The sequence below is a fragment of the Monomorium pharaonis genome, chromosome 9, assembly GCF_013373865.1.
Source record: "Monomorium pharaonis isolate MP-MQ-018 chromosome 9, ASM1337386v2, whole genome shotgun sequence".
In the NCBI taxonomy this organism is placed as follows: Eukaryota; Metazoa; Arthropoda; class Insecta; order Hymenoptera; family Formicidae; genus Monomorium; species Monomorium pharaonis.
In genome coordinates this window covers 5,278,142-5,303,039 of record NC_050475.1, presented here as the reverse complement: position 1 = coordinate 5,303,039, position 24,898 = coordinate 5,278,142, and the positions used below count along the sequence as shown (strand labels likewise).

Genomic DNA, 24,898 nt, shown 5'->3' with positions numbered 1-24,898 from the left:
GAGAAATTGTGGATTATGAGACGCAAGATGAATATCGAAAGTTGAAAGTTGACAACTCAGGGCTGAGAGTTTAGAAAACGCCGACGGCTTACAGTCGTCGTGAACCGGGAGTTTATAGTTGAGAGGTGCAGCTATAACTTGACGCGTCCGTACGTCTGTATAAATAGTATGTTTACTCTTTATAAAGCCGATATATAATTGAGTTATTGTACCAGGCTGGTGCACGGGAGGAGTCCACGCGGCGTCTCGTCTCGTTCTTTCTCACGTGGAGGTTTTTAAGAAGCAACGAACGCCCGCGTCGGATCGGCCGCGAATCGGGTAGCCCACTTTTAGCGCGATACATCCGAACAAAAACGCGTTCATCCAATTTATTTTGGATGATTCATCCGGGGTAATCATCGGGAGCGAACCGTGTAAATTCGCCTTTAGTTAGGCGACTGCGAGCGGCGTTCCTGGGTGACTCCACGGGCCCCTTAAGGGCCCGAAGACAAGTTTTTCTGGCGAGATTCCGTGCCGCCGCCGCCTCGATATAATTATCGCGGCGCGGCTGCTCGGCTTCGGAAGAAGCGCGCCGACGCCTTCGGACGATTTCGCAGCCATTGTTCCATTGTGAGGATCCGTTCCCTCCACCTCGCGCCGGTTCTCGTCCCTCGGCGCGGCTTTATTAAAATTTCATTTAGCCGCGAGCCGCGTACCTGCGCGTGCTGCGTGATTCCCGACGAGTCACGCGTGTTATGTCGCTCTACCCCGGCACCGGACACCCTTCACATCCTTGTCCCTTATCCTTCGCCTGTTTCTTTTTCCCTGGCTGATGTTCTCACCTGGGCCGCGTCACGTCGTCTTTGCGGACGTCAAGATATGCGAAGGGAGAGAGAATAGGAACCGGGGGGCTCGCGTCGACTCGCGTTAGCTTCAGAAAGGCGAACGCGTGAAAATAACTCGGTAGAAAGAAAGGTGAGAAATTGAGTGAAAAGTAGACTGAGACTAAAGTATTATGTATACGATGAATGTGCATCTTGAATTTTTGTGGGCAGAAAGCTGAATTGTAAAATGCATCGTCAGTATACACGTAAATAATTAAAAAGATTCTCGGCGAATAATATTTGTTTATCAAAAATGAAAATATTATTCTCGATACGTGATTTGAATTGATTTTTCGGATATTGAAACTTAAATTTGTGAATATCGTTGATTTTAAGAAAGAAAAAAAAATACTAACAATCAATAATAACACAAGTAACATGTTAAACAAACCAACAGTGAATAATCACTTTCTTTAGCTTTAAATTTTACAACGTTATTGCATATTCATAAATTCTATGAAACATTAAGATTAATTTTTTTTACAAAAGCAAAAATAAAATTTAGATTTAAATAAAAAACTAGAAACCTCAATAGACTTTACCATTAGTATGCGACAATATTTTTATGACTATATAATTCATTTGTATTTTCAGATGGCTTATGGCCGTGTGTCTCGCAAGTTTTTTTCGTTGTGCAATTGCCTGCGGACGGTATGCGGTTACTCAAAGGTAAGAGGACCGTCTCTCTGACGAAGGATTCGAATTCTTGCGCGAGAAAGGGCTTTACCGGCGCGGCGAGACGACAAGGCTTTGAACCTTAGGCGAGCCGGTATTGCTTCCAAGTTCGACGTTCTGATGAAAAATTGAAAGCAAGTACACATGTGTTCGTACTTAAATGCCTTTCGTGTCTCGCAACTGAGACATCGAGCCATAAAACGTCGTGATAAGATGCAGCGGAGAAATGTATTTTATCTCGAGAAAATTGACAGATCGAAAAGGACGATGGCATATTGTGAGATTTTTACAATGGCGACGGAGTATTTTTGCAGAGTATTGTACTATCATCATTATAACGTAAAAAAGAAAATAAATATATACACGAGACATCGACTTTTTTTTTCTAAATAAAAATATGACATCGTTCCATTATAATTACGTGCAACGATGCCTTAAATTTCGTCTCGCTTTTCATTATTGCGGAATTCCGAAGTTCGCGCACGAATGGAATTTCCTCATGGAGGAAAAATTCCTGCGACATCGTCTACCGGAACCGCGGATCGCGTTACCATCGATCGCGCCGTGAAAAATTACACAAGAAGAACGTCTCGTCTCGTCTCACCTCGTCCCATCGGCGCGTCGCATCGCGATTCGCGCGGGAGTTCGCGCGAAACGATAGAGTAATAAATAATTTGCGGACCCGTCTGCCGCGCATAACTTCTTCAATTTCCGCCCCGCCGTCGGAAGCGGAGAATATATTTTTTCCCTCGGCGCATCTTCTTCCGCCTTTCCGAGACATGAGTAATCGAGAAGTCCGAGAAGTCTGTCAAACCGCACAGCCTTTTCTGCATTTTTATCCCTTTGTCGACACTCTCGCACTTCCACAAGAATATTCTGACTCTTTCTTCTCTTTCATCGAAAATCGCGCGAATGTCATCATTTTTGTACAATACAAAAACATAAAATCTTTATAGACCCTAAATATTTTTATTTGTGACAGATTGTCCACATTTCGAAAAGTCTCTTCATAAAAAAATGTAACCATGTCGACTTGAATTTCATGCAAATAAAATCTTCATGCACAATTAATAATAAACCATTTATATCCATGCTCTCTTTCTTTTCTGAGCAATGTTAAATTTTAGAATCTCGTTGTATAACTGCATATTGCAATATATTTTTAATATTAATTAATTAATGTGTCATGCTGTGGGGGTTTGTCTTTAATTAAAGGCATCCACGGAGTACGTTTTCGAGATGCTTTCGATTTTTCTTTCCTTGATTCTGTTATTTATACGTTATATGTTTCCTTCGCGAGCAACCAACGCAATTGGGGCGGATAAACTCTCGGACTGGTTACATCGCCCGAAATTGCCTGTTACTCGCGATTGAACTTCGTACACGTTCGTCACGGCGCGAATCCGCGGTCGACGGTACGATAAAAAGAAATCGGGACACGTACGACAGTAAACTCGCGCGATGTACGGTTCTCCATTTCGCGCTGGACGTAGACGTGGAACGCGAATTTTCAGTCGTGGCGGAAATGGTGGACAGCGATTGCATCCTTCCTCTCTCATCGCACTGATGATCTTCCCCAATCCATACTATATTTCATGCGCCACTTCCTATAACGAGGCTATTGAAGAAAAGTAATTTCCAAATTTGTCAACAGATGCATTATCCTCGCAAGTTGCGAAACTGCACTTTTGAACGAATGAAATTCAGAATTTCGTTTGTCGTTTTTCTCTCAATTCAATAAAGACGAAAGGCTACTAAATTAAAAATTAGCGCGACCTATGTGATGTCACAATTCCATTGTTGCTGTTGAATGAAAAATGAAACTAATATACCGACAGTTCTTTTCCTTGTAATATGAGAGTTTTAATAACCTGGTTGCATTCAGCGGCGCACAATGGCCGTATGAAATTAATTTTGTTTTCATATTCCTCATATACGGTAGTTACTCGGCGCGAAACGATTTTATGTATAAATACATGAAATAAGGATAATAATATAATAATAATGCCGGCTAGCTATGCTTTATGATATCGGCTATTGATATTCATACGATCGGATTAGTCCGTAATCGTGAAACATCAGTGACATCAACAGGCATTATCGGCAACCAATTACGTCGCTTTGTGCATACTGGGAGCTTTGTTCCGCGAATGTCTGTCTTTCCGTTCTATCGAGCGCACCACGCGAACGCGCAATCAATGCACTAGAGGGGTGAAGAGGGGAGGGCGGGAGGGGAAAGAGAGTGTGAGAGAGAGAGAGAGAGAGATATAGCGTGGGAGAAAGGAGGGGGAGACGCGTGTTCTATTCCACACGGGCCAATGCACGCACGTATGTAGGCATTCAGTAACCGATTCCGCATGCCGGACAATTATAGCAATTATGCCGACCCAATTCACCGCGCGCATTAATACTCCGTCGCGACGTCGTCGATGCTGAAGCGTCCCGTTGTGCCGATCAAACGGTTCCTCGAACGTGCGAACGGCACGAGCCTAAAAGCGAATTACATATCCCTACACGCGATTAATGATCACGTCGCGTGAATCGCTTACAGTGAAAAAGAATGAGTTGTAACACCATAATTTATACACATAGACACACACGTGCGCGCGTGCAGCGTACAGCATTTTAATTTAAATAATTATCCACGTTAAATGATTTACTGCCAGTTTATTAATATTTCCAACAATTTTGTCCTCTTTTCTAATTACACAAGGATTCCACTCATGAAGCTAAACGAACTTATTATTATTCATTTTTCCATATGAAAACTAAAATTTTTTTTCATTCAGCTAAGTTACTTAAAAAATTATCATCAAGATATGCTTAGACAAAACAAGACGTTGTTCGATACAAATCTAGCGTTTATTATTTCAATAATTGAAAATACACAAAAGTACGGAGACTATTAAACGTAAAACGAGCTTAAGTGCAGCTTAAAATGCAGAGTGACGGGATTATATTTAACAGGAAAGCACGAAACGTGCAAGCACACGAGCCCCGGGTCTCATAATCGATCTCCAATCTTTCGTGCTGCCTTCTCATGGTTATGCCATACCGTGTGTCGCGGTGATTATCCGATCCTAAACATGTTAAAGGAATTATACCAATTACGAGCGCTCCAATTCGCCATTCAGTGACAGCTTCTAATGACAAATAATGACCAGTCCGGGAGTAAAATAAATTTTCTTGAAAATCTCTCGTGCGGATAAGTAAACCACCTGATCGTCGTTTGCTGTTTGATTGCACACGCGAGGACGGGACACGGTCTATTGTGTCCAGTACGTAACAATCATAATTAGATCGCGAATACCGTGGCAGAAAATCGATATGCATATCCGATACGCATTTGTATAAAATAATCTTCATTTGTGAAGAGATATCAACTTTTTGAAGCTTATTGAAAATCAATACAAATGAGCTCTCTCTGTTATCGAAGTAGCATATTATCGATGTCAAATATTAATAATCGCGAACTTTGCGTTACATTTATTGATTATTGCAAAATTTCATCGATATTCGTTCCTTATTTATTCAAGTCCTTTTGTTCCCTTTTCCTGCTCCGCGCCCGTTGTCCGACGAAAGTGCTCCGTATGATAAGTAAGCACAATACTTGACGGGAAAAAAAAAAATTTTTTTTTTCCTTTGGCCAAAAGGAAATTGGTCGCATCTTGTTAGCGCAAACAGTCGCGCTCGAAAATCGCTTGGGATTTCATTATCGCGGCAGTTGACGGCGAGAAAGAGTGCGCCTCTTCAGCATTCAAAAGTAATTCGAAGTCCGGAGGGCAGTGTAAATTGCTTTTCACGGCGTGAGGCTGCGGACGGCGAAAGGATTGGAAGATCCCGATGCGCCGCCAACTCCTTTGAGTGATGTGCAAATAGTCCTCCCTCTCTGCTCTCTTTTTCTCTCGCTCTCCGCACGGACTTCTCTCGCGCGTCAATGACTTACGGCTTCCAAAGAGATAATCGTGATTCGAGCATTTGAGGAGATAATCCGCGAAGCTCGCGAGCCCGCCGCGAGATATTTCAAATGAATTTTGATGACAAAGTCGCAAACGGGAATAAAGGCTACCAAAAGCCGGTTTCGTCGATGTACGCACGTTCGCTTATATCGCAAATTATGTAAATCGAAGCTTTTTTTTTTTTAATATAGCGATACACCAGCATTTCGGACCGTTTTGAAATTAACATAAATCTCGAAGAAGAAGAAGATATAGTCGACGCGCAGGCGGAAGATCGACGCGATACACATTTAGAATAAATATTTTATTCAAGAAGAGAGCCACGTTGCCTTCGGAACTCCAGCGGCTTTAGACCGTTCCAGCAAACGAAAACAATTACTGATACGCGAGATAAGCAGAAAATTTCATGAATATCAAGAAGCGCATGGCGGCGAATTTCATTCAAATATTCGCGCATGAAAATGTAACTCGCCATTTATTAGAATGCTCGACCATTCTGATCAACTTCTCATTTTTCTCACCTGTCATGCATTGTATAAATTTTTTTTTTTTATTAAATTGTTTTATTAAATCCTATTATTTTATTAAATTGTTTTATTAAATCCAATTGCATTAAAAGACTCATGAGTAATTCGATGTATTCTGATAATTAAATTAATAGTATATTTCACATATTTATATGAAAAACGATTAATGATTCTGTGAAATGAATGCGAATATTAATCATCCTCTCATTGAGATCTTGGAAATCAACTTGTAAAAAAAAGAACCTGTTTCTCGACAGATGTAGTTTAATCGTTGCAGATGCATTGCACGTGGAAATATCGCGACGAAATACGCGATCACCAATGGCACGTGACTTCGAATCTGCACGTGGCGCGCTTTCCAGAGTTTCGCGAATCGGAACGTGTGACTTTAAAAGATTCACGTTGATAAAAAAAAATAACTGATAAAAATAAAAACGTTGATAAAAGCGGCGCTACCGCGTGAAACCAACGTATGTACATTGCGACAGGTTTTATCTTCCGTCCTACAGCTGATTCGGGGTGGCGTTGATTCATCGGTACTGCGCACTCGGTAAACCGCATCACGCTTCGCGGTTGCAAAGTGCATTCAGCCAAAGCTTGCACGCGAAACCATCCTCGCTAGCGGAAACCGTATTACGCAGCATACAGCGATATTGAAAAGTACCTTCATCATAAAATGATTTCCGATCATGCCGTTCATTCACGAAAATTTCGCCACAATTCTGCATTGAATTACAGCAGATTAATAAAAATATTATGCAATTTTATATTTTACGTAATTGTGAAGGTAAAAAATATGCAGTGAATAGCGAAGTGATAAATCTGCTTCCTAGAGAGAACATGGCAAGCCTGACGGTTCGAAAGGTATACATATCATCTTGCCATCGACCAATTTTTAGAGAATGCTGTTCTCCAGTCTTCCTCGGGGAAAGATGAAAATGCAGCGTCCGAAAGACAGTGCCAAATGCCGATGCTCAATTCCGACCTCCGTCCAATCTGCGTCCAATCCCGAACATATAATATGGCGCTTTCCACGCTCGCGTCGCGTCGTGCCCGATTTTCGCACGAGGAAGAATAGAAGAGAGAGAAACCAAGAAAGAGGGAGGGAAAGAGAGAGAGAGAAAGAGCCCGTTCGTCGCGACGCCGGTGCCGCGGCTCGCCTCGAAAGAAGTCATCAGCGCGCGACGCCATTATTCTTCCCGCCCCGTGCAGCCGCTTTTTCTGGATCGCGAGTCGATCCTCGGCTCCGAGCTTGCAACGCCCCCGCCCTTTTCCACCGCGCGCCTGCATTAATCACGAGACACCGGGGATATTATCGCGGCAATGCGAAACGTCCGTCATTCTGGTCCGCTCCTGCCCCCCCCTCCCTCTCCTTTTGCTTTTTTCACCCCTGCCTCTTCTGAGCGCCATTCTGAGAGCGCTCCGAACCGTAATGCTTACTCTCCTCCGTGACTCCATTCTTTTTTGCACCACGTAGCCGGCGCACCACGTGCTCCGTCACGTTAACGACTCGACGCAGCTTTAGCGGAGACGCACGTGAAACGCATGGCGCACTCAGCAGATCCCTTTTAGGAATTAAGATAATAGAATCACGTTAAATCAGAGTTTCAAACGCGCGTTGGGTTTGACCACGGGACGAAGATTTATTAATTCCAGAGCAAGAGAGAGATTCTGATCATTTTATTTGATTATGTCGCTTTTGAAGAGAACGGTTCGATTATTAAGTTTCTACTAGACTGCATTTAATTAATGTCTTCAACAAAACGCGCGATTTCGCTTTTAATAAGATAAAAAAAAGAATTTTATTATATTCATGGATATTTGTCAAGTACAAGCTCAAATGCAGAAAAGGAAAATGTAAGAAAATATGTATGCAAAATATTCTTGTATGAATGTCGCGCTACGGCGGTAATTAAGAAATGACAGCAGCCCCAGTTCTCGTCTTCAACTCTGAAACGCTTGTTATTCTTAATAAAAAAAAAAAAAGGAGAGAGAGAGAGAGACGTAGCTCCATGCACAGTCTTTCGAAATACAAGTCTGCAAAAAAGCACTCGGCGTAAAACCTCGGTACGCAAGGTTGGTACGCGAAACGATAAATAGAAAAGGAAGATTAATTGATTCGCCGGAGTTTCTGCCGTGCGTAGCTTCTGCGCTGTCGTCTCCCGTCGACTTTGCGCGCATTAAAATTCGCAGCACGCATCCGTGAGATAATCAAAAGGCTGGAGTTTTACGGGAGAGAGACTATCGTGACATTCGTGGCAGTTTCGCCGATAGAGCAGCTGGCCAGAAAGAGAGAGAGAGAAAGAGAGAGAGAGAGAGAGAGAGAGAAAAAGAAGCCTCTCGTTACTCCACGGTCGGTCCACAAATTGTTCCAGCGAGCGGCGATATCGCGTTCCGCATCTAGCGACGAAAGAGGACGACTCTCAGCACGGGATTCCCGCTTTGTGTATGGACCGTTAATCTCGTTTCGTCCTTACCTACGCTGCTTCATGCCTTGCTTCGTGACCGGAGATGCTTATGGAGTATCAATGCGACATCGAATACCATAAATGTATACTGTTATTAGTAGAGGCGAAGGTGGCATTACATTCCTCGTAGGTATTATGACCACTCGTAATATCTCCATTATTATAGGTGAAAAATCAATTACTTGTGGAACTTATAATTTAATAGCTCGCAATTATACAATGGCGCTAATATTCGTAATAACCAACATTTGTTATAAGGTATTTTTATTTTTGAGCATTAAAAACATTTTTTGAAGTATACTTTAAAACTTGCATTTAATTTTTGTAGAAAACATTAATTATCGTATAGCTTTCAATAATCTTTGCATAGGACCTTTCGTTTAAGTAATATATGAATAATATATAAAAAAATGTTTCTGTTTTATGCACATGAATATTCTCGTTTATTACAAACTCAAGATATAAATTTTTTTCCTGACTATTTAAAGGAATTATTGGTCGATATTCGTGTGAGAAGTATAGATAAAATATTTGTTGAAAATGTTTTTAAAGAGAAAAAATATATTTACAACACTATCAGTTAATTTTGCATCTGTATTGTTTTTACGTGCACCGGTCCAGAACGTAATAAATCGTTTATCTATCTACCTGTCACTCCGAAGCTTCATTCGATAACATCGATGAGGAGTTCCCCCATTTATTTCGCCAGTTGAAGGGAAGCTACGAATGTGAATTAGAGCGAGTCGACTCAGCTCCTTCAACTTTTTAATTCCAGCGATCCGATGTCGCTTTTTTTCGTCTCATTTTAATCCGCGGTCTATATCGATATTGGATATCGCATGGACATGCGTTCGAAACTATAATAATCGAAATATGAAACTGGCGAAAAGAAACTAAACGAGAATGCCATTTTGCATTATACTTATGGTTAGTATGTGTATACACGATTACTTTCGACATAATATTAGCCCGCGTATGCAGAAAATAAGCAGAATATTAGAATTCGATTATTCTGCAAAACGTACAAAAAGCAGTTTCGGTTCATTTTATATACACTGCCGTTAATGAATTCAACACCAATGGTAGTTTAGATCTTTTCTGTTTTTATATACAATAAACGTATATTATATATGCAATAAGTTAGTATTTATAGCTGCGAAACCTCGTTTTTTCTTCATTATCATGAGTATTGCTTTAAAAACTATCGATTTCTTCGAGACAAGTATCATGTTTTAAGGCAATTATAAATTCGTATCGCTGTCTTGCACGGTATTTCAACATGGAAGCGGCAAAAGTATCGATACCCTTTTAAACTCAAGCAACTCTGGTAGGTAGCAAAAAGCCCGGGAACCATTCGTCATCCGGCTCCGCCGGTGCTCGGCAGATACGATTTTATTCCGAAACCGGTATCGCAACAACGTCGTAACGACACGAGCCATGGCCATACGAATTAAGTAGTGCACTCATAAAGCGATCGTAACACAGCGTGCCTGCGGTAGGCGATGAAAAATCCGGGAGCCGTCTCCTCCTCCTCACCCTCTGGCGCGCCTACGTCCCTGGCGAAGATGCCCGATGCCCCTGCGGCGAGCGCCACCCGCATCAGATAATATTGAAATTGATGATAAACATTTACGGGAGCGTTTTGTTACACAGAAAACATATTTGGATCATTGTGCGCAGTCATATAGCCGCGCGGCAGATTATGGATTCAAGGGCCCGGCCGGGCCCCAGAGAGGCATTGTCTGGTGGCCCTCTCATTTCCATAACGGGTCTCATCTCTCTTCCCCTGCTCTTTCCACTGCCCTCGTATCTCTTCCCCCCTTTCCCCTTCGTTCCTTCCTTCCTTCGTCGCGGCGAGCTAGGGGGCCCTTAACTCGCCCTTCCGACGGCATCTCGCTACCCGATGGGTCCCACCCTTCCCCCTTCCGTGCTCGAAATCTCGAGCTACCGCTCGCTAGTCGAATCGCATTGCTCTTTGTGAGTCCGAGCTCGACTCGACTCGATCCCAATCGCCGATTGTTTTCTCTCTTTGGCCGTGGCTTAAATCGTATTCGAAGGGACATTCGGAGGGCCCTCATTGTGCGCCGCGCACGAGTGTGTATGTGTGTGTATGTGTGTGTGTGTGGCCACACGTTAAATGTCGACGAGATATTATTAATCCCTTCGGTCCAAAGTTGCCTGCTCGGGATTACAAAGGAGATGGAAATGCGTTGTAAATCACTTGGAGTCATGAATAGAAATTATGAACTCACTAACATCGCGTATCTTATTATCCATTTCCGGGAACTTCTTCGCGAGTTCTTCTTTGGATTATTACATTTCCCATTGCGCCGCCTAAATTGCAGCCTTGTACCTTTTTCCCCCCGAGACTCCTCTGCATGCCTATATATTTTCCGCCGTCACATCTACTTCGAATTACACTCTTACGAGAGTATCGCGACGCCGTATCGCATCCGCCTTCTCGCGTCGCCGTTCGCATTTTCACGGCCAACTGAGCCGGAGCGGCTCGTAGCCCAGGGGGTCCGCCGCTGCTAATATTTATCTTCGAAGTGACATCGGAGAACGTCCTTCGACGGAACACTTTTATTTGCCTGCTGCGACGCGAGGCCGTATCAGGCCCCAGGCCTCCTCCGGGCCGGGCACCTCGGCCTCAAATTGCATCGACGGATGCAGCGACTCCGGCCAGACCAAATAAAATACAAACACGGCCTCGTTCTCCCGGGAGGACCCCTCGTAATTCATCGCAAGTAAATCTGCCTGTTTTCTTTCTCGACTTCTTCGTCATCTCGACTTCATTCTCGAGATGGTTTCGACGTAACGCAAAAAAAAAAGCAAGCGGAGTATCGCGAGACGAAGTGGTGCAGCAGGCAAACAGAAGTTACAAGCCGGACGGGGGACGCGAAATTGCCAGGGTGGGATAATCGACGTGGTCAAGTGAGCTCTGTTTACCTACAAGCTGGCAGATCGGTCTCGCCTGCTGACGTTCGCTGCCGTCTCATTTCTTTCTGAAATGTCGATCGTGCAGGCATCTCACGTTACGCAAATGTAACAAATGCAACCACAACGGGCAAAGAGAGAGTTGCGTGAAAATAATAATATACAGTAGACTCCACGAGACGCGTCCAGCCTGTATGTTTCTCACACCGCCTCGTCCAACACCTTGGTTCCTCTCTCTCTTTCTTGATTTACTATGAGACAGAACAACGGACTGAAAGTTAATCGATCCGTGGACGGTGGTCTACCTTTTAGGAGCGATCGCAACAAATGTTTCAATCCCATTCGTCGCCGGACGATCGTATCGTTGTGAGCTATCGCGCGACGTGATCTCCATCCCCGGACCGGCCGTAATCCTCGACGAACCTCTCGGATTTCACCGCTTTTTTTATGACGCGCCGCACTCCTCTCTCTCTCTCTCCCTTTTGACACTCGCCGGTGAGTCGCGCGTCGTAGCCGCGGCGACGTGCGTTGACGCCTTCTCATGGCAGGACGTATATATCCTGGGACATAAAAGCGGGAAGTAGGAGAGACCACCGTTGATTTCGTACCTCCCCATCGCGCCGTGTCTTCCTCTTCCCCCCTTTCTATCGTCCCTCCACATCCCCCTGGTTCCCCGTGATCCTTGCCGTGAACCGACGGCGGCGGTGCGTCCGTCGGATTAAGGGACTTATGCTCGCCGTGGCAGACCAGAAATAAGATTAATCTCCGGCTCCTCCCTGCGGTTTAAATAGCTCGCAACAGCACGGTTTACTGTGACAACTGTTCTACCTAATGTAGCATAATTCGTAGAACAGGTCGGATATTTTTATTCGTCGAGTTGGTTAGACGTTGTCGCACTCTCGTTCCGAGAATTGTTATTCATGGAGTTGTTTTTATTCGTCATCTTGGTGAGTCGCCTCGTGAGAATCTCGTTTAACTATTTCATCGTGTTTATTAATAGTAATTAATTTATTAAGTAATATTTTGAAAATTTCTTACGTATATCGCCAATTATAATGAAAAATAAAATAAATATATATATTTTAAGAAATCTGTACAGAGCAATATGTAATATTTCAATATTACATTCGTTCGACTGCTCTTTTATTTCAATTTTCATGTTTTTTTTTTATTCCCAACTTCTAAAATTCAAATATAATTATGATAAAAATTATTAACGAGACTGACAACGCTTTAAATACCCGACAAACACGGTCCGCTGTAAATTTTAATTATAATCCCATTTTAATAGTTCGGGTTTATTTTAATTACAACTTGATCTTGCGTTAATTAATACCCGCTGCGCGAGGTTACCGCAAGGATCCGCATACTGTTTCCAGGAGCACAGCCTGCGCCGGAGGTCCCGTCGCGGGACGTTGCTTAAGCAAGCCCCATACGTTATTAATAAATTACTATACACCCGGGATGTTAATTACCGGCGCAGTCTCCGCGTTCAGGCGAGCACCCGGAAGAAAGGAGAAGGATATACAATTCCTAATTACTCGCACGCCGGGCGTCGCTCGTTCGCGATTAGAAAACGACGATGCGAATCACGCGAGAAATATGCGGGTGAGGCGAGCCCCGCGATTACTCATCACATTTCGCGCGTCATACAATTGATCTACGTTTGTGCAAATTGAGAACGCGGGAATACAAACACGAAAATTGTACGAACAATAAATTCGTGTAATAAATCCGAGGAGAGAGAGAGAGAGAAAGAAAAAAATGTTTATTGTGCTCTAGAGTACAGTCCTTTCCGAGCTAAATTAGAACAAGAGATATGTAATGTCACAGATAACATTTAAAAGGTATAAACCATTTGTTATCTTGCGAAAACAGTTATACGGAAAAAATTCAAAGTTATAGAGAAAGATAACGTAGAAAATAATACAGATATATATTTATATATAATTAAAAATTAATTTATCGTCAGAAAATTACATGAAAGTTTAATATTTGAGAAAGAGATGTCGAATCTTTGGATAATTCAAATATATAGAAATTTTTAATTTCGAATTTCACCGTCCAAGTACTTAATATAAATTCTTAAAATGTAACCCCATCATTATCGCTGCGGAAAATTTTACACGCAATTTTATCGAGAGCTCCAATGCGCTCGCGATACACCATACGTGCAGATTGAGATTGTCTGAAATCCGTGACATCAAGCCGTATGCCCGGAAGGACTCGGCGCCGTCTCGGGCATGTCACCGGAGGGAACTTTCGCCGTGCAGCGCAAGCAAAGAAAGGGAGACAACAACGCGAAGGCAATCCCTAATAATTCGCGAGACAAACTCTGCGAGACAAAGCCGACGGATGAAAAAGCGCGAGAGTCGGGACAAATCGCGTGCAACCACAACGCGGCAAACGCTCCCCCGTTTCCTCCGTCCCGATCCTTCTCTCTCTCTCTTTCTATCTCTCGTGACGTCGCTGCTGTTTCTGCAGTTGCTGACTTATCGCTTCCTGCGACGTGAAGATCAACGGCCCGCGATGCGCGAGACAAACGATCCGCGTTTCTCCCTTTTTTTTTTTATTGTGTTTCTTCTCTCGAGCGAAATCGTTTCCGCGGCACGGCGGAGAGCACCACGCTGAATAGGGTAAACAGTATAACACCGTGTCTTCGCGTGGCTCGAAAGGCTTGCGATAAAACGTCACGGCATGTGACGTCTAGGATAACGAACATTTTGTACCCGTGAATGATGTACAATTCTAAGGCAGGGTAATATTTTATATTCTAAATGCAACTATATGAGAAATATTTCAGTTTTCGTCGACATTTTTGCTTATCTGTTATGCGCATATGGAAAACTGTCTAAATATACACGTTTTCACGATTAAACGTTGCTGTAAAAAAAAAATGATAAAAAGTCAACGTTGTCGGGATTCACAAACCGTAAATTAAATCGGCCATTTGCAGAGCAAATTATTCTTGAAATTAATTATTACTCATTTAGTGAAAATGTTTCACGCGATAATTGCTAGCAGTAAGATAAGTCGAGATAAACGTACACCACGTATTTGCATTAATTCCTACGTTCAGACATGAACACAAAATTATTTTAAGCAAAAATCACACGTTAAAAAAGAAAGATTCGTTAATTAATAGTTACATTTTTTATCGCGTTTCAAAATCTAGCGTCGATATCAAGATCTGGAGCGTCATAGAAATAATTGCAGCCGATAATCGCAGCCGTTACTCGCTTGCGTCACGATATAATAAACTTCTCGCATACTATTTAGCCTAATTCGCGAGCAGCTCCCGTGAGGGACACATGGCTACAACTTGTCGACCGGGGGTATATGCGCCGTTTTCGGGGAAACTCGATGCCTTCGCGCGCCATTCTCACGGGAGGGCACACACACCGCATGCACACACACGTGCAAAGTGCGCGCACCGCTGCACAAACCCGCCGCTGCGATCTTAACTCCGCTTTAATCAACGCGCGATCGCGAATTACGAGCCCTCGGTGGGCCGTGCGACGAAAATTTCTTCCGGTAATCCTCGCGCGTGCCGTTGCCCCGTGCAAACTGCCGTTTAACGATACCCTGTACGCTCCCCTTCCTTTATACCGCATATCACGCTATGCGATCTAATCGATTGGATAATGGTGCATTTATATGGTGCATTTCGACAATGCACAGAAAATGGATTTTCTCTCATATTAACCTACTTGCACTATTCACGTTACGATGAATTTGATATAATAATAATGATGATTTATAATTTTATATATATATATATATATATCTGATTTTTTTATAATTTATGTCTCTTGCATAAAATTTTCGTACGTAATGCAAGAATTAATTTAATAAATGTAAAAATAGTAAGTTATCTTTTACACATTCAAAATATAATTTTATTTCAAATTATTTGGAGACTAACTTTATAGAGAAGACGATTAAGTATAAATTTAATCGAAATGTCTGTAAAAATAATGTAGATCATAAAACTTAATGTATCTACATTTATGTATTTCAAAACTTATAAAATTTTATAAGTTTATAAATCTGATTTTAATTTTACGACATTATACTGTATTAAAACTTGTAAGGAGAAATGTTCTAATCATAGTTTAATCTTTTTTTAATATTCGAGAAATATAAAAATTTAATTTTTGATAATCTCAATTAAAATACAGAAAAGAGAATTTCTCTCTAAAAAATAATCTCTGTCGCACAGAAAAATATTGAACATTCAAGTGACACATGACAAGGTTTAATTCCTCTTTGAATCTGACGATAGCGGAAAGGATTTTGAAATAAGCCGAGGATCAAGAGCGTATATTGATTCGCGGTCTTTCTATTAGATATCGCGCACTCGGTGTCGACATCGGGAAGACGTGGAACTCATTTTTGTCTTACAATTAAACGATCTGATGCGGCCGACGAGCTGATGTCACGAATTTTCAAATGCGAACATCCCGACTAAGCATTTTTCCCTCTATCGCCTTCGCGATAGCACTTGGCGGTGCGCGGTGGCGAGCAATTATTGAAAAACGATTTGCCGGGCCGCGAAATATTCCGCAATTCCGGTATCGCCAATACGCGGTCCGGGGCTTCGTTTTCTGCCAGCTGATCGCGCCTGACGGAATCGACCGCCGCGAGATCACGCGGCCGATCGTCAAACGTTTTAACGGGAGACCACGAGCTAACTGGAATTGACATCCTTTTTTTTCCCCCTCATCGCTAATATATTTCGGACCGGTGGCGTCCTATAGGTACGCGTCGATGCATTTTGAATGATATCGGCAGGAACTGCGTTTGTCGCGACTTCTCTTCAAAGCTGTCCTCTCATTCGCCCGTCGCGGTCCGTCGTTCAACGTTCGAAGCGATATATCTATCGCGTTAAAACGTAACGAGCGATCGAGACCGACGGCATATCGTACGGCGGAGATATGCACATGCGTTAGATAACGCGCTCAAGCGTGTCGTAAAATAATTCCATGAAATTATATACGAGGGCATAACGTTTCTTGGCATGATATTTACGACCGGCGGTTTTACGATATCGATCTGACATCGCGTTAAAGCTTCACGAAAATTTCGAATGATCGATACGATAAAACACAAGTAGCAGGGATGAAAAATGTGCAATTAAATCTACATCGCGCGTGAAAATTATTTATCAATATTGTCGGTAAGAAAAGTTATAATCCCTATTTATTTCGTGTATGCATTTACCAATTCTTTTCACTTTCGCATCTGAAATAAGCTTATTGAATCCATCTTGAAATAAACACAAGACTAATATTAGAATATATCTCATTAAAATTCCAAGAGTTAAATGCGTAACTGTATCTCTTTCTCAAGAGCGAGAAGAAAGATGAGGTTATATTTCAAATAAATTGGTAGCCAAGAAAAATCACAGTTATGCCACCGTCGAAGAAAGCAACGCTGAGTATACGCTCGCATTATTTTGTAAATTAATGTCATCCTGGGAGAGTCGGAAAGATTGTTTCGCGCCCGACTCGGGATAAGATAATTTCAATACAAAGGCGCGTGATAAATCGGGCTCCGTTCCACTAATTCCTCGTCGAAATGTCTGGAAGGGTTTCTTGATAACTTATTTACCCAGGCTGCCTAGCGGTTGGACGGATGACGTCCATTTAGACCGCCCATTTTCCTCTCGCCAGCCTTCTTCCATCAGCCGCGTCTCTTTTTCCATCTGTCTCGAGGGAAATGCCGTTCTTCCAGTCAGCCCGACGTCACTCCCGCCAATTTCTACCGCGCTCGAAAACCATAGGATCGCGCGAAAGTGAATTCCCCCTCGGCGGAATTCTGTCTGAATGTATTAAGGCGAATTTGCACGGTTTACTTTGGGCAAACGAGTTACGGACGAGCTCAGGCCGAAGGGAGGGAAGGATGAATGCGTGTGGGGTGAATGCAAATAATACCTTCACAAAAATGATCATCGAGCGGCGAAATATGTAGAATCTATTGAACAAGTGCAAAAATTTTCATGGATTTTCAAATATTGAAACCAACGCTTTTTTTTAACACCGAAGAGCGAAAGACCTGTATTAATATTTAATTTATCAGCAATGTTTTCCGTAGAAATTCGTGAGTTTGTATTCACTAAATTATGCACGTTGACAAGATCGATATCAGAAGATTATTTAAAACATGATTTGTCAAATCACCTCGTTTTAATTTAGCAAACCGTTTCATTTTTCACGTGGATTAAAATTGACACATTCTTTCTAAATACACAAATGTCTTTTAAAAAATAAATATTTTTACTATTTTTTGAAATACGTGTTCTCAAAAACTCATATATTTTTATATGAAATCTTTCTTCGCTCTCATTTTTGCTTTTGTCTAAAACTCGAATTTAGCCAATTCCTTTTTTAAACAAAAACTGAGAGTGTCTTTTATATACAGATATATCACTGAGGTTTTGATAGGTTTACAATAGATATTGTAACCAATATTTTTTTTATTGACGGCACTATTGACGGATATGTTTATATACGATATCTATTGTATTGTAAACCTATCAAAACTTTTGCACTCACCTAATATTTTTACTCTACTTTTTGCAAAAGAAAGTATAGATATAAAGTAAAATGTGTAAATGATTTTATTCTTCGAACGCGTTAGAGATTATAGTTTTTTATCAATTAAATGAAAGAAATTATTATTCAACTGCAATTTAATGCCTACTCTCTTTTAGTACAATAAAAAGAATCCAAAAAATTTTATAACAATTTTTTATGGCTTGTCTAAGCAGTGCTTTTATTTTACACTAGACACAATATTACGACATATCGAAAAACTTGCTAATTGGAGTAAATCTCTTTGGGAAGCTTCTGTTTTATCGAAGGAAGCTAAGCTCATCTAAAGTTTACGGGAATGCGTTATAGAAAGTTTAAGCTCTTGCTTCGAGACTGCATTGAAAACAAGGCGTTACCTGCATATTAGCAGCCATTATTCCCCTATTCGCATTAACGGAAGAAACGATGTATTATCCCGCTCGAATACAGCTTTCTCCCGCGGGAAAATGTACACGCGAGCACGTAATTCGTAGTTGTACGTCAAACGAGATTCGAGCCGTCGCTCATTGTTCGTCATTCAAGGAAATGATGTTAGAACGCTGGAGATCAACAATTACAACTCAATGCCTGCGAAGTTGAAATTTCATCATGTTCCCGTCAAACAGCCAGTAATTGTTCATCATTCTAGAGCGAATAATTATCGTGTTTCGTACGTTAAAATCTCTAATCCGAATCAATTAGTGTACAATTGCACGAGTATCACTATATTTATTATCTTCGCATTATTTGCCTCGTCTTTCCAATAAAGAAGAAACTAAAACAGAAAGTTACGTAGAAAAAAAAGATATATTCGAAAATATTCTCAGAAACGAATCTGAACTCGATACAGAAATTCATCGAGGATCTATCTTTACAAGCGGATTCACGCTTTTCACGATTATTGTTAGAGGCCTCTCTTTATCCTGTCGTTTCCACTCCTCTTTGCGCTTCAGCTCGAAACGGATACTAATGCATGTGTCAGGCTGGTTCGGCCATTGCGAGAGCGCTACGTCGACATTGGAGTAACAAAACTGTCAGCGGCACCAGGGAAAAACACTTGCCGCCTCAGAAATACGCACTGTGGCACGGCAAGGGATTGGATGAGAGAAAGCGAGAAAGAGAGTGAGAGAGAGAGAGAGAGAGAGAAAAGAGAAGAAGTGACAAAGTACCGCCGGTATCACGCTACGTTTCCTCCCACATTGCGTACTTCGACGTTACTCTTTTCGGCGCGCTTCTTGCTCTCGTCTCGTTGGAGGGAATGTAGAAAAGGTCGCCACCCTCTCTGTCTTCCTCCCTCTCTTCGTCTCTCCTCGCAGCCTTCGTTTTTCCTCCGGTCGTCTCCTCATCGCGGCTCATTACCACACGCAGGATCCTCTTCCCGGATGGCGAAAACGACGCAGCTGCCGGACACGCGAAGGGGAATCTCGAGAGCGACACATCGACCGTCGCGAGAATGAGCGAGGCAATAACTTATTCTGTAGTCTCTGTCGTCAACTACGATTATTGCGTGCCAGATGATTTGCTCGCACGAGAAAAATTAAGCGATTCCGTTTAAAAATAACTTTTCCAATGCTCCAATGCTCTTTTAAGAAAACAATGTAAATGAAGACAATAGAAAAACATATCTTTGCAGTTAAAAACGGAATCGTATAACAATAAAATTTCATTGCAACGTTACATAAAACGAATGTGTTTTATCCCTATAATAAAGTGCAAACATTTATATGCATTTGTTTATTAAAAACGATTCTTTTATCCGTTATTTATCTTCAAGATTTTGGATTTCCAAACTTCAATTAGATATTGGAACGTAGGTAAAATATATGTTGGGATATTATATTAATCAAGGAAACCGAGAAAAATTAATAAGAAAGGGACAGGCGGCGGGCGAGAAGTAATTTATTACACTTATCCGAAAGATGGACGGGATGGATGGCAATTTCATCGGAATCTTTCTACACACCGCACGCCAGAGTCGTGATAAATCGTATCAACGCTTAATTCGTACCTTAAGAATTCCGGGTGTTCCCCGCGGTTCAATTTCGTGCGTTAATTGGACGCGCGAGGGCCGGACGCCTAAACTACGGGCGGAGTTCCTCCGGAGTTAGAAATGAAAGCGTCGTTAAAGCGAGCCATTAAACGGACGTGGCCGTTACACCAATTAGCCGTAATACGAGTTAAGTAGCCGAATAGCCAGAATTTATCCCGGGGCGACGAAAACCGCCGGCCTGCGGCTTCCTACGGGCTGATAATCTTAACAAGGCGAGCGGGCGAAGGGCGCGAGGGCTGCTAGCCCCAACACGGCGACAGTGTGTTACACACGACGATTACGACACGGCACTCGCAAACGACACGGTTTCGACAATTTGTCGAATTCACGGACAATTCGTTCTCGCCGCCGTTCAGGAATTCGAAGATTCTTGAGATGCTATCGCGCGTTCGGAATTCTCCACCAGAATCCCTTCGCCGGGCGTTAAACTCAAGATATATCGTTGCCGAATCGATTAATTCATGCATGGTGAAAGAATGCAAGCCGTAGCACGTAATAATGACATAACGAAAGATATTCGAGAAGAAAGATAATCAAGAAGGTATTCTGGATGCAAAGGCGAAATGCAAACTCTGGAAAAAAAAATTGCTGTGATCTACGTTCGTAAATATTAACTACGATTCGACCGATATTATATTTTTCCCTAATTAAATAGAAAATTTATCAATTTTCGATTTTTTTAAATTACAAATCTTAAAGTATTTAAGGAGACCAAATATAAAGAAAGACGTCTAAGAAGAGCATATCAAGTAATATGCTTTATTTTTTTTTGCCACTATACTTGGCGTATACATTTTGAGAAAAAAAAAAGGAATTTTTGATATCTCTGAACTCGTAAATTAGAATTACCTTTGCGATGATCGCGGTAACGGCAGAGCGCTCGTTGGAGCAAAGGCGATTCCGCGTTACAGATAGTGCGGCGCCACTGCGCGAGTTATTTACCGTGTTTAAAGTGAGCAGCCGTCCCATTATGCGACGTATGAGCGCGCGGGCGCTCCACATACATACACAGCCGTACAGTGGAGATTGCAAGTCGCGCGGATAACAGCCAACGTCCCGGTGAACAATAAGGCGTAAAAAGGTGCGTAAGCGGTCTCGGGGATCATCGCCATACGAAGGCAGAACGAAGGTAAAGAGTCAAGCAAAAAGGGATAGACAGAGAAGAGGAGAGAGAGAAAGAGAGAGAGAGAGAGAGAGAACTCAGAGCGAACGGCTGAGCTATCATTGCATCTCCTCATTACCATAACTAGTTCCTCCCCTTCGTCTCCGGCGTGCCCTGCTGGGCTGCCTCCTCCTCCTCCGCCTCCTCCCCTGTTCCCTCTTCTTTCCTCCCTTTCTGATCTCGACCTCCATGCATCATTCCTGATACACATTTACGCACACAGTCCTTCAGGTTTGGAGGAGGGAGAAGGATAGACATGGAGAGAGGGACGGAGAGCGAGAGAGAGGTTCGCGGGACCAAAGTTCTTCGGGAGGCCAAGTGCGACAGCAGCAGCTGAAGGTCCGGAGATATAAAAGTTCGCCTTATAAGATGAGACAGAACTCGCGCGGGGAGCGGGAGGACGAGGGTGGAAAGAGAGAAGGAATCTTTACCCGGCTGGTGACGGTTGTACATCGCGGTTATTTCGTTCCGATTCGTTATTGCGATGCCGGTTCACGTAGATAACGCGCATACGATGAAACGTGACGAATGCTATAACTTAATACTCGCTACCGGAATACGGTACGCGTCACGGAAAATTATTGAAGCGAGAGATAAATTATTGCAGCAGAGTGCGCGTAATGCCTGCATAATCATAAATTAATGTTTTTATCGGTATCTAATATAACTACATCGTGCGGAACATACAGGTTCGCGCCTCTGTCAGCTCTCAGCTCTTTAATCCTTATTCAAATTGGAATGAAGTATGTATATTTATAGAGTACGCACGAAACTTCAAATTTGCACTATGTGTACATGTTACTATATTTATTTGCACGTCGCTATAAATTGCCAAATTCGTAAATCGTGATATACGTGTTGCCAGCGAAAACCGCGGTGAATATATAGGTTTACCGAGGTCTTATCTTTATGAATGAGGATTCATCGTCCGCCATGCTTTTCCTGCCGTTTCTTTTCTCGGGCTTCAGTTTCGTCTCATAAATGTTTGCTCCAAACAATGCAACGAACAAAGACAAACGGCATCTTGCGGTCCTCCATTTCATAACTCACAATTTTATTACCATGTTTTATATTATTATTATTATTATTATTATTATTTATATAAGAAAATGTAAAAACAAGAGACACTTTCTTGAAGAAAAAAAGTATACATTTGTAAGTATTTTATCCAATCTTGTTTTGTTGGAAAAAAAACACAATTTTACAGAAGAAATAAATTTAAAAAAATAAGAATATCTGGATGTTTTCTTTTACATGCAACGAAAATATGGAACTGTTCCTTCAAATTTACGTTTAGTGTAGCCAACTTAGAGTGGCAATTCCCTTTCACTCGTTATAAATAGAATTAGACTACAGGGTGAATATTTTGACAGGCGAAAACAAGTAGAGAGAACTGACCAGGTGAAAAGATTCGCGCAAGATTGCCGGTGCTGGTTGGCTGCAACCGCAACAACGGCAGCTACAGCTGTACGCCGAGATATGGACGTTTGCCTTATAAGATGAGACAGAGCCTGCAGGGTAAGAGGAGAAGTGAGGGAAGGACTGGAGCGATGAGAGTCGTGATGCAGACAGCGCGCACATTCCGCCTAACTTGCACACCTACTGCGGATCTCGCGTTCCTCGCCAACGGAGTGTGTTCAATTAAGAACTTTAAATTTCTTCTTTGCGTTAGTTTCGTCAAACTGCAATAAACCTTAATGCGTCGTCTCTGTTTATTTTGTTTAGTTTTTCCTTGATTTTATCTTATTCTATTGTTACCGTAGAAACTTCTAGCAGAGAAACGTCATCTCGTTTACATTACTTTTTCCTTCTCTTTTGTTTAGCTGCACTCTTTTTGTAAATCGTAACACGCTTACCAATAATTTCTGCTTTTCAATATTACCATTGATAGAAAGAAGTAATCCTATTGTGTTCTTGTTCTATTATCAAAATCGAAATTTTGATTATTTTGTTTCAATATTTTGTTCTCATCTTGTCCTGGTTTTTAAAAAGCATATTAAATTATCTTCACTTGCTATCTAAATTTGAATTTTATTTCCAAATTCTAGTGATGTTCTAAATCGGTTCGTGTATGGCTACTGTGTATATTTGACGCGCTTTATTTCGAGATCTTAAAGGAATTGCTCTAAATTCCGAATCAACTTGAATATCTTGGCATCTTTGCTCGGCCAAAAATATCTATGGTTGCTAAGGCTACATAACCATTGAGTATCCATGTGCAGATATGATTATAAGGATGATCGAGATAATTGATAGATAGAGGAAAAGGTAGAAATATAATATGATCATTATGTTCTTTTGATCCATAAAATTGTACGTTTACGTTACACACGGTTATGTTACATATCTATTATATTACATTTTAAATCATATTTATCTCAATGATACAAACATGAAAATGTAAACTATTACGCCTTCTAAATTAAATATTTTTCCAAAAAAATCAAAGTTACATCTTGACATTAACTTTTCTATTCTCCTTTTCTCCGAAAATATTTTATCTAAAAAAATGTATAAAAATAAAAGACAATTGGTGTAACTGACGTTTATATCATTGAAATGAGTCGTTCAAATTTCAATGTAAGAATTTACGTAGTGTAATATTAATTCCCGTACATTCAAATCAATCACGCAACGTTGTTAGGCCAAGTCAAGCCGTCGGACGGCACGAGCAAAATGAGGAATCTCATCGTCAACCGGATCGCCACGCAGAGGCGTAAAAACGTGTCACGCACGCTTCACGCATGCGGAGAGCAAGAAGGAGGTAGCCGGTTTCTGAAATCTTACCGCGGCGATCTCGTTTCGCCAAGCGTTAACCTCGAAGTTACGTGGCGGCGGTTGTGTGTCCGAAAAGGATAAAAAGGGAGGGAAAAAGAGAGGAGAATACACCGCGAGAGAAATATAATGAGCCGTACGTGACTTTAATAAGGGAACGAGGCGACTCGACCGGTTCCCCTAGTCCCGAGACGCAATCGCTACCGAGAAATATTATTTAATCTCGTCGCGGATTTAACGAGCATCGCTCATTAAGAGATTAATTAATGGAATTTGCTGCGCGAACGAAGTCTGCCGGGCGGAAGTTTGTTCGGGACGAAAATAATGGGATCGTTGAAACTTCAAACGGCGGCGTATCTACACACGCGTTCCCACACGCGAACTTTGTTCGGTGTACGTGTATTCCAGCGAAGCATCTGTTGGGTTTGCAAAGTTGCTCATATGAAGACTATAATGTACGTATATTAAGCCTTACACTATCCGTATCACGCCCCAATTCTCTTCAATCGCCATACGTCGCACATTATTAGATCAAGTTTGATGTAGATAGAAGTTAAACTTATCAGTATAGAAATTTCTTTTATCATTAATTAACGCGATACTAAAGCTATCGCAAAACTCGACAAAATTACTCATTATTACCAATTGAAGAATCTCCCGATTCTCTTTTGCCGGCCGACGGGAAACGGGGAGTGCATATCGCCTTTGAAGAGCGACGAACCATTTTTGCCTGGTCTCGAGAGAGCGTGCAGGGCCCTCGGGAATTTCGATACAATGCGAAAGTCGCAGAGGATGTGGGACGGCTTGAAGCCAGAGAATACAGGTAGCCGAGGGCGGGAGAGGGGGCAGGGGGCGGCAGGAAAGGGTTGCACGAAGCCGTAGAGAAGAGGTAAAACTACACGGCCTC

At 41.9% G+C, this 24,898-nt stretch overlaps 2 protein-coding genes across 4 annotated transcripts in view; one reads left to right on the top strand and one right to left on the bottom strand.

Annotated features, from left to right (window-relative positions):
- The window catches only part of LOC118647253, a 164,650-nt gene extending 152,158 nt beyond the window's left edge, over positions 1 to 12,492 (top strand). For all 3 annotated transcript variants that reach the window (XM_036291758.1, XM_036291759.1, XM_036291761.1), the window contains one exon: positions 1,458 to 12,492. In XM_036291758.1, coding sequence (XP_036147651.1) covers positions 10,065 to 11,027 — 963 coding nt within the window. In that variant the 5' untranslated portion in view covers positions 1,458 to 10,064 and the 3' untranslated portion in view covers positions 11,028 to 12,492. The remainder of the gene's footprint in view (positions 1 to 1,457) is intronic.
- Positions 1 to 24,898, bottom strand: part of LOC105833922 (MOXD1 homolog 2) — a 208,581-nt gene that overhangs the window by 58,335 nt on the left and 125,348 nt on the right. The window lies entirely within an intron of this gene.